The sequence below is a fragment of the Oncorhynchus mykiss genome, chromosome 18, assembly GCF_057628025.1.
Source record: "Oncorhynchus mykiss isolate SJ-2025 chromosome 18, ASM5762802v1, whole genome shotgun sequence".
Taxonomy (NCBI): domain Eukaryota; kingdom Metazoa; phylum Chordata; class Actinopteri; order Salmoniformes; family Salmonidae; genus Oncorhynchus; species Oncorhynchus mykiss.
In genome coordinates this window covers 48,522,346-48,536,943 of record NC_143039.1, presented here as the reverse complement: position 1 = coordinate 48,536,943, position 14,598 = coordinate 48,522,346, and the positions used below count along the sequence as shown (strand labels likewise).

At 45.0% G+C, this 14,598-nt stretch overlaps 1 protein-coding gene across 1 annotated transcript; it reads right to left on the bottom strand.

Annotated features, from left to right (window-relative positions):
- Nucleotides 1–396: 396 nt before the first annotated feature.
- Nucleotides 397–13,236, bottom strand: LOC110496819 (ATPase family AAA domain-containing protein 2; the record flags this gene model as incomplete). Its single annotated transcript, XM_090206659.1, has 26 exons — nt 397–484; nt 659–787; nt 965–1,092; nt 2,645–2,785; nt 3,142–3,264; nt 3,571–3,730; nt 4,306–4,502; nt 4,608–4,743; nt 6,706–6,891; nt 7,088–7,274; nt 7,411–7,528; nt 7,755–8,069; nt 8,277–8,367; nt 8,534–8,693; nt 8,815–8,903; nt 9,163–9,337; nt 9,546–9,661; nt 9,828–9,936; nt 10,524–10,616; nt 10,757–10,774; nt 11,064–11,181; nt 11,520–11,663; nt 11,762–11,840; nt 12,474–12,546; nt 12,846–12,945; nt 13,179–13,236. Coding segments are annotated over 26 exons (3,276 nt in total), but the record flags the coding sequence as incomplete, so codon positions are not given.
- Nucleotides 13,237–14,598: the final 1,362 nt, after the last annotated feature.

The following is a 14,598-nucleotide window of genomic DNA, read 5'->3' as shown; positions in this document are numbered from 1 at the left end:
TTGAGGATCTGAGGACCCATGGCAAATCTTTTCAGTCTCCTGTGGGGAATAGACGTTGTCGTGCCCTCTTCACAACTGTCTTGGTGTGTTTGGATACCATTAATATTAGATTTCGTGCACCAGCTGGTAGATTAAAGACAGACTCAGCGATATGACATATATGCAGAAAGTAAACAGCATACTAGGAGCAACTAGGAGCATTGAAGTGCGAGGCCAAACTTCTCAGCTGTTTTGGTCCTGTGGGTCCCACACACTGACTTGTAAGATTTGCAAGTCTCAAGTCAATTCTGACTCAATTTACTGTATCTGAGGCATGGACTTATGGAAAAACTCATTTCAGACCAATGTAATGCATGATTAGGACCATTGTAATAGGTAAAGAAAAAAAAGAGAATCTTTAAATGCATCATATTTTATTACAATATGGAAATAAGCAAAACATCAAGCGAAGTTAGGAAAAGTTGTCAATGTCTCCCTTCATTTCCTAAAATGAATGAAAGGAAAATTAACAAAGATTAAGTCATTCAAGTGACTCACATGCACATCAATTAACTAAGCACACATTTCAATGTAGGGAATCTTTTTGGTTTCCATACTCAATGCACTGTATTTCCTACAACAAGTGACGTGAAAGAGTCATAAGTTGTAAGCCACATACCTGTACGAGCTCCGTCTTATCAAAGTTCTTGCGGTATCTGTAGATGCTCTGACACAACAACGCATAGAGCTTCTCCAGCTGATGCACCTCATAACCCTCAGTCTTGGACACAGCTCTTTTGAGCAATTGCTGGACAAGAAATATTACACAAATCACTATGAATATAGGATGAATGGTTAAGCGTTTGGCTGTGACCATGATTGTTTTCGGGACCCAGATTTCTGATCTACAACGTTCTGGTTGTAGTTCTGGTACATTGTAAGAAGCATGGCCTGACCTAAAAGACTGGTCAGGAGGGTACAGTACCTTGAGTTTGTCGTGGTCCACAACCAGCTGAGGAGTCTTCTGGGTCAGAATCTCCAGGGCCTTGTCCACGTCAATCAACTGCTGTTGCTGCTGCACCAGAGTCATAGTGGCACGGGTCACACGCCTCTCTGTTGGAGGGAAACACAGGAAGCAATCAGAAGGGTGTGGGGGGGGGGGGGGGCTGATAAGCTGAAGTCCCCTGCTGGCTGAACAGGCTGTTGCTAACACAATGTGCAATTGGTGTTGACATACATATCTCCTAACATGCAAATTAGGTTTCTACTCGAACATTGGATCTGAAGCATTAAGTGGGGGCATGGTTTCCTATTCTAGACCTTAGAGGTGTTACTTTGAAAAACGTGCAAACTAAGGCACAGAAGACCATTATAAGCATTTGCACTATTAATCTCGTTTGATATTTACAACAAAGTCAACCTTTCTGCATGCGTTCACTCGCCCTCATGCTGTGGCGATCACATTTACAGTACATCCAAAGGCACTCACTTTCGCAATAGTATTTAAATAAGTCAAGAGATGGATGTATCCCTTTAACTGATGCGTTGTGCTGAGTTAGAGCTCCAACAGCAGGAGCCCCAGAGACCAAAGGTCAGTGAGACTGACTGAACGATTCCCGTCGGCCAGAAGCAGTAGCTTGCTTCGCTGCCCGTGTCCTGGACCCTAATACAGACCTATGTCCCAGTCCTCCTCCAAAATGTCAGGCTCTTTGGTCTTTGCGTGGTGTTTCTCCCCCTGATCTATCTCCTTTGTAGGGGTGTTGTTAACTGGACTTGGGTCATGTTCCACTGGAGGGCTGGCAGGCTGATGGTGGTCTCCCATTGACTGCCACCACTGAACCGGCTTAGACCCCAGATTGGACCTGTGTGATTCTTCTGTGGGGTCTTGAGCTTGCTGTTGCCAGTCTCCATTGGGGATGGGGGTGGTGAGCTGCTCTGTAACACAGGCCTCTTCCACATCCTCGGCACTGGTCTTCTCCGAGGTACACTCCATAGGGGAGTCTCCACAGCCGTTCTCTAGAATAGTCTCCAAAGGCTTAGCTTGTTTCTCTTCACCCTCCTCTATGCGATCCCTCTCATCCCCCTCTTCCTCCCCAGAGTTTGTGATCTCATTGTTGGAAGGAAGACTTTTCTTTTTAATTCTTCTTTATGATGCCGGAGGTCAATTTGATTTTGGGCCGTTTCTTCTCACGGGGCTAGGAAAGAGGTTAAATAGAGAAGGTCATTTAACATGATAGAGAAATGGACAGGCAGAAAGACAGACTTCTCTGTAACCATGAATATCATCTTCCTCTCCTCCCTGGCTCTCAATTTCTGCTCTTCCATGTCATGGTGTTTTTTTTAAAAACTGTTTGGTCTGGACTTCTGACTGGTGCACTCAACTGGAAAGACTCCTCCTTCTGTTCCTGTCCTGATCGTTGGTACGTCCACTTTCTATCCCTCGCAACACATCTGGCTGGTATTAGTTTTCTGCCCTTACATTTTGAAACACTACTACTGATAATAACTGCTTACGTACTGTAAATCAAGCAGTAAAAAAACCTTGATGTTTGCCCAGTGTCTACCAGTATGAAGACTTTCTGAAGGCATGTCATTTCCACTGGATGTTCCTCTGCAACAAATGACCTACCAATAAACAGTTAAGAAGTGGAGTGGTGAGACCTACGTGCGGGCCGTGGGGTGTTGGCAGTGAACGGGGTGCTGGCGTCTTTGCCAGTGTTACCGCCTGGCCTCTTGGACTCTGCGAACCCTTCCTCTCTGGGCAAGGTCTGGTAGTAAGAGGGGGCGAACTTTGATGACGTGCACCCTGTTGGCAGACATTCACATGTTATTCGCTTTGCCAGTGAAAGCTAAGACGTTTCAGGGAAAATAAGATAGGGTTCATCTCATCATTGGACAAATAGTTGAAGAAGCTGACACTAGACACCGACACGACAACTAGCTGAACTCGTCTAGAGAGTGGTTGGTCACACTTTATTTGAATTCCATCAACAAACCATCTGTTGATAAAGCAACTGCTTGCTAAGGCTACGGTTGGGTTTAGGTTTAGAATAAGGGTTAGGAGATAGTTAGTTGAAATGTTACTGATAGATGCATCTACAGATGTTACCTGGACGTCACTACCGTAGCTTTTAAATTCCAGCAATACGGCAACGTTGTTACCTCTCTTGTTGCGTGACTCTCTGATCTGCTCACAGATCCTGTTAAAGTCCTCGTCCAGTTCGTCCCGGATGATGGCGTGGGTCGTGTCCTTTAGGGCACAAGCCCGGTGACGAATCTGACGATCTGGAAACACAAAGAGAGAGAGAGAGAGAGAGAGACATTGATGACAAAGGTAGGGGGCCTTGTCATCCGCAAGGCTGACTAACTGCAGTGGAACAATGAGACGGGAGATAACTAACAAAAATAAATGTAGCATACTCAATGGAGTAAGATAAGCTTTGTCCCAGATCTGTTTGTGATGTCTTGCCAACTCATACGGTCATTGGCAAGACAGCGGAAAACAGATCTGGAACCAGGCTAGAATTACATTTCAGTTATCATTTAATAGCAGCATTCAGTTGAATGAGATGGAGATGATTGTAGGTATACCAGATGGGTCGCTGTCAGGGTTGTACTCCAGGGCGTTCTTCCAGATCAGGTCCACGTCGTTGACAAACTCCCTGACGGTCACGTACTTGTGGAGGTCGACCTTGGACAGCACAGTGGAGAGGTCCATGGGATGCCTGATCACCTTAATATAGTCAGGGACCTGGCGAGAGAAGAACACAAGCCATTGATAAGATGGGGGACAATACCACTCTGATAGGTTGTTTTGGATGAGAGCGTCAGTAACGGAGAGAGGCTACAGATCTGAGGTGATAACAGTGCAGCCCAAGGAACCACAGCTCACTTAGACTGTATGTACTTGTATTCAGACTCGCTAGTTAAGTAGTTAAGTTTGGGTCATTCAACACTCAGCTTACATTAGAGTAAAAGTAATCTTGACTATTTGTATTTATTTATTTTACCAGTTAAGTTCACTGAGAACATATTCTCATTTAAAGCCACAACCTGGGGAATAGTTACAAGGGGGGGGGGGGTGAATGAGCCAATTGGAAGCTGGGAATTATTAGGTGGCCATGATGGTTTGAGGGCCAGAATGAGAACTCCGGACTCCGGGGTTAACACCACTACTCTTACAACAAGTACCATGGAATCTTTAGTGACCACAGAGAGTCAGGACACCAATTTAACGTCCCATCCAAAAGACGGCACCCGACACAGGACGACAACACCACATCTTCCTTCCTTGTTCCTCTCTCTTTCTCTGTGTTTTCTCCCTACCTCTTCGACATCCACAGGCTTAGTGAAGGCCTTGAAGCGCTTGTCCTGGGAGAGGCGCTCGGTGACGTTGCGCAGGAACAGCCTCAGCTCCCTGAGTGTGTCCTCCTCTTGCTCCTCCAGACGCAGACGCTCCCTCTCACTCATCTGCCTGGGGGGAGGAGGAGGGGCAAGGGGGAGCACCTCCATGGCATGCATCACTGACGCGGGGGAAGCAGAGCGGGTAAAGGAGAAGGATGGTTCAAATGGAGATGGGACACATACAGCAATTATACCAAGTGATTATCAAAAGGTCTTGTACTTACAGGCTTTCTTCTTGGAAGCAGGTGCCCTGGCAGCCTGGCTAAGGATGAGATTCTCAAAGAACTTCCTTCTCTCCTGCTGGGTGGGAGTTTTGATAGAGTGCACTTCTCCGTACTCCAACCGGAACAGAGTCTGGATCTGCGAGAGACAAATTGTGGAATAGTTACATCAGTGACCATTTAGGGCCTTCACCTCTATAAAGAGTATTAACTGAACGTTAAAATTTTAAAATTAAAATTAAAAAGCTAAATGGGTTGAGTAGCCCAGTAAGGTACTCCTCTACAGTACTTGTGATGTACAGTGGGGCAAAAAAGTATTTAGTCAGCCACCAATTGTGCAAGTTCTCCCACTGAAAAAGATGAGGCCTGTAATTTTCATCATAGGTACACTTCAACTATGACAGACAAAATGAGGAAAAAAATCCAGAAAATCACATTGTAGGATTTTTTATGAATTTATTTGCAAATTATGGTGGAAAATAAGTATTTGGTCAATAACAAAAGTGTCTCAATACTTTGTTATATACGCTTTGTTGGCAATGACAGAGGTCAAACCTTTTCTGTAAGTCTTCACAAGGTTTTCACACACTGTTGCTGGTATTTTGGCCCATTCCTCCATGCAGATCTCCTCTAGAGCAGTGATGTTTTGGGGCTGTTGCTGGGCAACACAGACTTTCAACTCCCTCCAAAGATTTTCTATGGGGTTGAGATCTGGAGACTGGCTAGGCCACTCCTGGACCTTGAAATGCTTCTTATGAAGCCACTCCTTCGTTGCCCGGGCGGTGTGTTTGGGATCATTGTCATGCTGAAAGACCCAGCCACGTTTCATCTTCAATGCCTTTGCTGATGGAAGGAGGTTTCACTCAAAATCTCACGATACATGGCCCCATTCATTCTTTCCTTTACACGGATCAGTCGTCCTGGTCCCTTTGCAGAAAAACAGCTCCAAAGCATGATGTCTCCACCCCCATGCTTCACAGTAGGTATGGTGTTCTTTGGATGCAACTCAGCATTCTTTGTCCTCCAAACACGACGAGTTGAGTTTTTACCAAAAAGTTATATTTTGGTTTCATCTGACCGTATGACATTCTCCCAATCTTCTTCTGGATCATCCAAATGCTCTCTAGCAAACTTCAGACGGGCCTGGACATGTACTGGCTTAAGCAGGGGTACACGTCTGGCACTGCAGGATTTCAGTCCCTGGCGGCGTAGTGTGTTACTGATGGTAGGCTTTGTTACTTTGGTCCCAGCTCTCTGCAGGTCATTCACTAGGTACCCCCGTGTGGTCCTGGGATTTTTGCTCACCGTTCTTGTGATCATTTTGACCCCACTGGGTGAGATCTTGCGTGGAGCCCCAGATCGAGGGAGATTATCAGTGGTCTTGTATGTCTTCCATTTCCTAATAATTGCTCCCACAGTTGATTTCTTCAAACCAAGCTGCTTACCTATTGCAGATTCAGTCTTCCAAGCCTGGTGCAGGTTTACAATTTTGTTTCTGGTGTCCTTTGACAGCTCTTTGGTCTTGGCCATAGTGGAGTTTGGAGTTGAGCTGTTTGAGGTTGTGGACAGGTGTCTTTTATACTGATAACAAGTTCAAACAGGTGCCATTAATACAGGTGGAGGAGTGGAGGCCAGAGGAGCCTCTTAAAGAAGAAGTTACAGGTCTGTGAGAGCGAGAAATCTTGCTTGTTTGTAGATGACCAAATACTTATTTTCCACCATAATTTGCAAATAAATTCATTACAAATCCTACAATGTGATTTTCTGGATTTTTTTCCCTCATTTTGTCTGTCATGCACTGTGTATTGTAATTTAAGGTTAGTTTGTTACATCTTCGAATGAGCAGCTTCCTGCCTAGCTCCATTTTACACAGCTTCCATCTCGCTTTGGGCTGATTGTTATAAACTGGTCCTGGTTTTACCCCAGTCTTGCACACACTTTTTAAAGTAGCCTAACTGTATCGGCGATGAGCTTAATTCCTAACGGCGTTCATTGACAAGTTGTAATGTGATTAATTCTGATAAGTCAAGCGCAATGAAGCGATACATCCCAGGTGGTTTGCCCCACTGTATATGGCGGGGGAGGCCCAGGTAAGACCTACCTCGTCAGCCAAGTCGTGGTGAGCCACGTTGCTGGTGGCCAGCAGCATGATGGGGGAGAAGGAGGGGATGTCCTGCAGCAGGCTGAGGAATGTGGCCTTGAGGGTCAGGCCCACCGTGTCCCACCACTGCTGGATGTGGGGGATGTACAGGATGCTGGGGGAGGTCCGCTTGGCCTCGCAGAACACCTGGGGAAGGCAGGGCGAGAGGTCACCGACACTATCACTCACCAACCTAGCACTTAGTTCGGGATGCAAATTGCACTTGACTTAGTAATTATGTGCTTGATGAAGTCAACTTTCGGGCTATAGTTCTCTCCACCACAAATGAGAGGAGCATGTTAACACTTCACTTCTAGAAGACTACATTCGGTTCAGCAAGTACCTGAGCACAGGCCTCCTCCGGGGAGGTGCAGCTGACTCCAAACAGCACGGCCATGTCCAGGGTGTAGACGGTGAACTTCTCCAAGGCGTGCAGCACGGCGGGGGCCAGGTGGGAGCTCTGACCCGCCCCGGGACGCCCGACCAGCAGCAGCCTGGGCCGGTAGGTGGTGGGGTGGCAGGTCGCACTCCTGGAACAGGAGGCGAGAGGTGAAGTGAATGGAGACTCCGGGATGTGATTATGAACGAAAACAACGAGAATAGGGGGTTTATTTAATCTACATATCTACGTCTTATAGCTTATAGGTAGCTTATAGGTTGCCTTACCTGGCAAAATGGAGGAAGCTCCCTTTGGTGGTGGTCTGTTTGGTGATGGAATTATTGGATGAGGGGCCCTCGTCCCCACTGTACATGAGGTCATCCTCCAGAATGCTAGCTGTCAGATCTGATCAAAGGAAAAAGTTGATTAAGAAGTTGCATCAACTGAACTTAACCAACGATCCACTCTAACAGTGACCTAGCCTGGTCCCACATCTGTTTGTGCTGTATAGCCAACATTGGCATGACAATGACCATAGGAATCGGCAAGACAGCACAAAATAAATCTGGGACCAGATATCAACGACCGTGACTGTGTTTCCAGACCAAACTGAACCGCGACCCGGACCCACCTGTGTCCCTCTTCCTCTTGAGGCCCTGCTCGGCGTGGGGGAAGACCTTCTGCAGTGCGTCCAGCACGTTGGTGAGTTCGGGGCCCAGCAGAGGCGTGACCACGGGGGTCAGGGCCTTGGCAGGGGACGACACGGCCCTCTGGGAGGCTGGCACCATCTTCCTCATGGCGGCCACAAAGTCCCTGCTGTTGATGTTGATGGAGCCCACATCCAACAGGAGCTTCTGGGACGTGCCGTAGATCTGGGGGTAACGGCGGCGTAGCGCGCAGAGGGCCGCCTCGGCGCACACCGCCTTGATGTCGGCGCCGCAGTAGCCTGGAGTACAGAGTGGGAAGATGTTGTGGTTAATACGTGGCATGTGTCAGATTGACTGTGGAACTGTGTTAAATCGATAGTTGAATTGTGGTGATGTCTGGATATTATGAGACAGCAAAACTACATAGTCCTTTTTGTTCTCACAATTATAGTGAAATCTCGACTTCCCCAATGCTACAGTTGATTTGGAATACATTAGGCACCTACCAACACATTTATCAGCCAACTCCTCCAGGAAAGGATCGGACGGTGTAGGATTCCACTGTCTGGTGTGAATCTTTAGGATATCTTTCCGGGACTGGAGTTGGAGAAATAAATTCAAAGGTAAAGCACACAAATGAAACGTAACTGCACGTAGGTCTCCGATTTCAGTGGAAGAGTCAGATAAACATTGGAGTTACACATGCACACATATCAACTCAAGTGAGGATTCTCCCCCCACACACACAGGCGATCAGTCTTACCTCACGATCAGGGAGGCCAAAGAGGAACTCCCTGTCGAAGCGTCCGGGGCGTCTAAGGGCGGGGTCGATAGAGTCCAGTCGGTTGGTGGCTCCAATCACCACCACCTCTCCTCGGCTATCCAGGCCATCCATCAGGGCCAGCAGGGTGGACACGATGGAACTGTGGGAAGGAACCACAAGGGGGGAGTACACAATGTTTGGCATGCAGGTGCAATCAAGGGTAAGTCTCTGTAAGCAGTGACTTCACTGGTGTGAAATGAAGAGTGGCTGAAATGTCTCACCTGTGTATCTGGTCTTGGCGACTGGAGCGAACCGGAGCCAGCCCATCGATTTCATCAAAGAAGATAATGGCTGGCCGCATCTGGTAGGCCTGTGGGTACAAATAATGAGTATTGCGGTCAGTGCAAGTACATCCCTATATAATAGGCATTACCCTAAAACACTGTATAGCCAGCCAGCCACCCTCGCATTTCACTTTGCAGATTTACAACAAGAGACCAATAGTGACTTGAGCAGAAAATTCTGATAGATAGGCAAATACTAGACTCAATGGTCTCACAAAAACTGAACGCACCAGTGATAATTGTATGAATGATCTCCAGTGTGTTGTATGAGGAAATGTACTGTACTTGGTCAAAGAGCAGCCTGAGCTGGCGTTCCGACTCGCCCACCCACTTGCTCAAGCAGTCGGCCCCCTTCCTCATGAAGAAGGCCACCTTCCTGTCCCCCTGGCTGCACTCGTTGGCCAGCGCTCTGGCTACCAGGGTCTTCCCCGTACCCGGGGGACCATAGAACAGGCAGCCCCTGCAATAGACAACAGGGATTGTCTTAGTACTGATCCTTGCAAAGGACACAACTGATCCAAGAGCCAATTAAATGAGTGGATAAGGCTGTGATTAGGGTTGGGGGTGGGGCTTAAATCCATTCTAGTTGCTCACCCACAAGTAAGTAAATCAACTGCTAGTTACCCAATAAACTATGTTAGCTTTTCAACCCTAAAACAAGTGCTCACCTTGGGGGCTGGATCTTGAATTTCTCAAATACCTCTGGGTAGAGCAGAGGGAAAACTACCATCTCTTTCAGGGCGGAGATGTGGCTTGTCAGACCACCAACGCTGTCAAAGCGCACCTTGAGGGAAGAGAGAGGGTTGGTACATTACACAGAAGAAACAGGAAGATCATTTAAAGACCATAGCATGTAGGCAAACCAACTTTTAGATGAAAAAATAAATTAAAAAAATGGCTTAAAAATCATTTCACGTTTCAATTCAGCTGACTGTGATGTTAGAACGTACCGACTGGTCAATCATCATGGGGTCGACATCCGCCAGGCTCGCACCCATCTTCATTCTGTCCTTATGGATTCCCAAAATGTCCTCTTTTCGCAAATTCAGAGGCAGACACCTGAGAGGGATCCCAAAATGTGCGGTTTTGGCAAGCTTATTCTGAGCAAAAGCTCAAAACCACACCGGATTCCGCTCGTGTAAAATATTAGACTGAGATTTTGTTGACAAATCCAGATATTAATATTGTTCCTTGTGTTAGTCTCATATAGGAGAAACTCATGAGTAAGATCATGTGTTCACTCTAAAAGGTCTGGCTCCCAATGAACCTCACCAAGGAGATATTACTAGAACAACCAAGCTGGAACCTTCGTCAATTATTACATCATCGACGACCACCACTCATGTTGTCATAGACACAGTTCAAAAAACATTCAAAAGTGGGGAATCATTGGTCTGCTCAGCAGGCCCTTTTTTTCTAGCATGTTCATTATCCTTTAAATATGATTGAATCGTGTCCAAGGTAATATGTGACGTCAAATAACAGACGATCAGTATAAAAAATGATGTAATATGTAACAAAACATTGTTTAATCCTTTCTGTAGTACCAATTTCTAGCGGAGATGTCATCTGTGAACTAAATTAAACATTTTACCATTCTAGGGACAAGTAAAACAGTGTATCAAACTGATGACATGTTAACTGACCTGTTCTTGGCTTCTTGCTCTGCGTCTTCCTCATCAGAGGAGTCGTCCTCATCAGAGGAGCTGGCTTCCCGGGTGTGCCAAGCATACCTTTTCCTGTGGGTCAAACCAAACCGTAAGGAGACAGAGAAAGGACAAACTTCTTCACTACTTTACGGTGCTCCTCTCTTCCCAAGCTGTCAGTCCCCAATAGCAAATGTGAGACCAAAGTTGTTTAAATTGTGCCATAGACTCACCTGCCTATGGACCCAATCCTGTTGTTTGAAACAGTGAAACAAGAAAAGAGATGAAAAACATTAAAACCTCACATTGAAAAGTAATCTATATTCACAATGTCCTACAAGAGTAGCCCTTAGACAACAAACCAGAACCATTTACAAAGACCAAACACATGAAACACAGCCTTATTGGACCCTACAATATATTCTGGTTAAAACAGATTTTGATCCTAAAAAAAAACAATGTAATATACATATGGACTAAGACTATTGGTAAAGTGCCAGTAATGTAGAGTACTGTGGGAGGGTGAGCAACAGTGCAGACCTGCCACTCCTTCGGCTGGTAGTATAGGCACTCCTGGGCACTGAGGCACTGATGCGGTAGCTCCCTCTAGTGGAAGTTGCCTGACGGTCGAAAAACACGGGCGGCTGATTCCTGGATTCTACAGATGAAACAGTGAGAGGAGTAACATGATAAGCACTGATCTCCCTGCCCATAGTCAAGCACTTCAGTGGGAGTGTTGATCTAGGCTCAGTTTTGCTTTCTAGATCAGAATATTGTTTGTGGAGATATGCTCTGATGAAGGTTGATGTTAAACAACGTTAAAATGTGATGAAATCCTTTTATTTTTTATTTGAACTAAGTTACACTTCTCAAAAGGCACCGAATTGGTGGAACTACGCTAATTTACAGAGAACATTTCTCAGAAGGCTCTAGTTCAGTGAAGAGTCATACGTTGGGATGTGTTTTTTACGGGATTCAAATGTGAAAAGGACCAACCATCCAGTGGCGCATGGTAACGAACCACCGCTTTTTTCTGTCGAGGTTCATAGCGCTTGCCGTTATTGTCGTTTTCGTCGTCCTCATCATCGTCGTCCTCATCATCGTCGTCCTCATCATCGTCTCCACCGTCATCAGAGTACTCTGGAAATAGGTGTTGGACCAAAAGTTAATGAACTCCTGTTTAGAGCGTTATGGTCAAACATACTGTAGCTTTCCCCTAAACTACAATAGAAACATACCTTCAGTTTCTTGTTTGGAAACAGTTTTTACTGTTGGAGAGGCGGTAGTCTTCTTTCGCTGGGCTTTAGAATACATCATCTGCGATTTAACAAAAAAAATCTATAAACTTCATAGATACAACTGGTATGGTATAGCCATGTCCTTTTTCAATGACCGGTATGACACAATGGTACATATTTCAGTGAGACTTCAAATCTCAAAGGGGATCATTGGTCATTTCCATGCATTAGTCTCATTTCTCAAGGCTATAAGCCAGGGATAACTGTGTGAAATTCTAATTAAATGTATTACTACTCCGGTTTCTTCAAATATGGTGGCCACTGATAAACCCTTTATAAGTCATCTGCTGGTGAATGAGGCAACAACATCACAATAGTGTGTTTACTTTCCCCAAAACCACAGCACAGAGGACTGCTGAGGGCAGAGAGAGAGAGCGAGCGAGAGAGAGAGGGTGGTGGACCACAGATGGGTGCAACACCCTTACAATGGCCTGATAAGAGATTGTGTGCGGTAGCAGAAGATACAGAACCTGGAAAAAGTGGCCAGTTACTACGTAAACATTTCTACAGGGCAACAAGCCCTTGTGTTTGGGTAGAGTTAGTGTGGGCCTTCAATGTCAATGAATGGTTTCTTATTGTTTGCAAATTATTCCCTGCCTTTGTGGGTGGCTGAATGACAAAATTATATTTCACAAGATGGAAAAGGCCTCACTGATTGTTTTGAGTTTTTCAAGTGGCGGCACATCTTCATGTCATCAATCTTGTGGAGGACCGCCTCAGCAGTACTACGGAGAAAAACAAGTGACGACATAAAAACTTCTGATGGTATCCTTCTTTAGCATGACTTCGTGGAGGTTTTGGGTCCCAATGAAATAAGCATTAATTGTGTACTTATTTTTGGGGGGAAAAGCAGAGGAATTTGTAATATGCCTATAATAACCCACGTCTGACATCTGTAATAACCCAAATAGTCCCTGTATTAAGACTATCCCCCATGTTACACACTCTACCGGGGAAGTAAACAAGAGACTAGGGAGCAAGGACACACGGGGGGAAATCAGGATTTTGTGGTGATGCTCCTTACTCAGTGATGAGGCAGTCGTAGATAATGGACTGTTGGTCCCTGGTGGTTCTGGTGCTGCGTCTCAAAACCCCCTGGGATCCTCCGGGTCTAGGGGACCCCTCTGGAACAGGTATTCAAAACACAATTCATAACTTATTCACAATTCCGTGTAGGTGAATGAGTGTGAATGTGAATGATTCTTTTGAGTCAATTGTGGGACATCCTCTTTTTATTTTTTTATTGCTGTGTGTTTTTTATGGCATGTCTAAATAGGTGAATAGGTGAATTGTTGTGTTCTAGGAAAGACCTAGATTGTGTTTGCATTGTGTAATGTCAAACATGCTTTAAACTCACCAGTTTGGTCATCTTCACTGGCCCCATTGACCTGAAACCTGGGTGATTTCCTGGGAAGGAATCAAAAATAACATTGAAAAACAATTACCTTAAAATGTCAGAAGAAGAATACTTGATGGTATCAAAATCAGTCTTACAGTAGCCTGGGTACCAGTCTGTTTAGCTAACATTCCACCCCAGCAATGACATGGAGTAGGCCTACAGGGAGTGGAACGTTACCTAAACAGACTGGTACCCAGGCTACTGTAAGACTGCAGACAACGATGCATCTTGACTTTATACCTGGCTTAGGGATAGAAACATTAGCTTACCACATGCCAAAATGTTTATGCAGTGCATTAGGCAAGTATTTCAGACCCCATTGACTTTTTCCACATTTTCTTAAATTACAGCCTTATTCTAAAATGGATTAAATAAGACATTTTCCTCATCAATCTACACACAATACCCCATAAAGTTAATTGTTTTTGCAAATGTATATAAATAAAACTTGAATATCACATTTACATAACTTTTCAGACCCTTCACCTTTTTAAAGCACATTGGCAGCGATTACAGCCTCGAGTCTTGGGTATGACGCAACAAATTTGAGCATCAAATTTGAGAGAAATAAGCTTTTTGTACATATGGAAAATGTCAGATATTTTATTTCAGCTCTTGAAACATGGGACCAACACTTTACATGATGTGTTTATATTTTCGTTCAGTATACATCCCTAATATTTAACTCGTGCGTACTCTGACTTGCCTTGTTATCTTTCTGACAGGTCTCCCATTCTCTGGTGTTTGTTCATTTAGCTCTTCCAAGGAGATAATATGCCGTTCCTTCTCATCAACATATCCCTGAGAAAGAGAACAGCAGAACTCAAATTTAAAAAAAAATAGTAGTAGTTTGTTAAGACAAAGTTTAGAAATGTACAACAATTATATATCTTTTTTTATCGGTTGACATTTGCAGATTTTGCGAAGAGCTGAGGTGACTGATAGTTTTCAAATGAGGACACTAGAATTGTTCAACTCACCTTAGTCAAGCGTGCGGACTTCCTCGGTAAATTCTGCGGGGATTGAAAATCGGCGTCCGGTTGTGAAGACTTTTGGTTTGTTGATTTGTCTGCGTCCGAAATTCTACCTATAATCACCATTGTGTTGAATTAAGTGCGCATTTATGGAGTTGGATAGCTAATACTACGGTCAATTATTCACAAGTGCAATGTTAACAATGGTATGCATCGGTCTATCTCGATATAATTGTGAACAAGGTCCTAGCAAACCTGAGCTGTCAAAACTACTTCTGTATAAATTCAAAAGACCGAATTCTGTCGCCACCTACGTCACAGATCGTATGCTGGCAGCGTTCGTTTTACATCTCCCGGGGCGGAAAGATTAGTTTATTATGAATCTCCATTAGCTACGGAACATG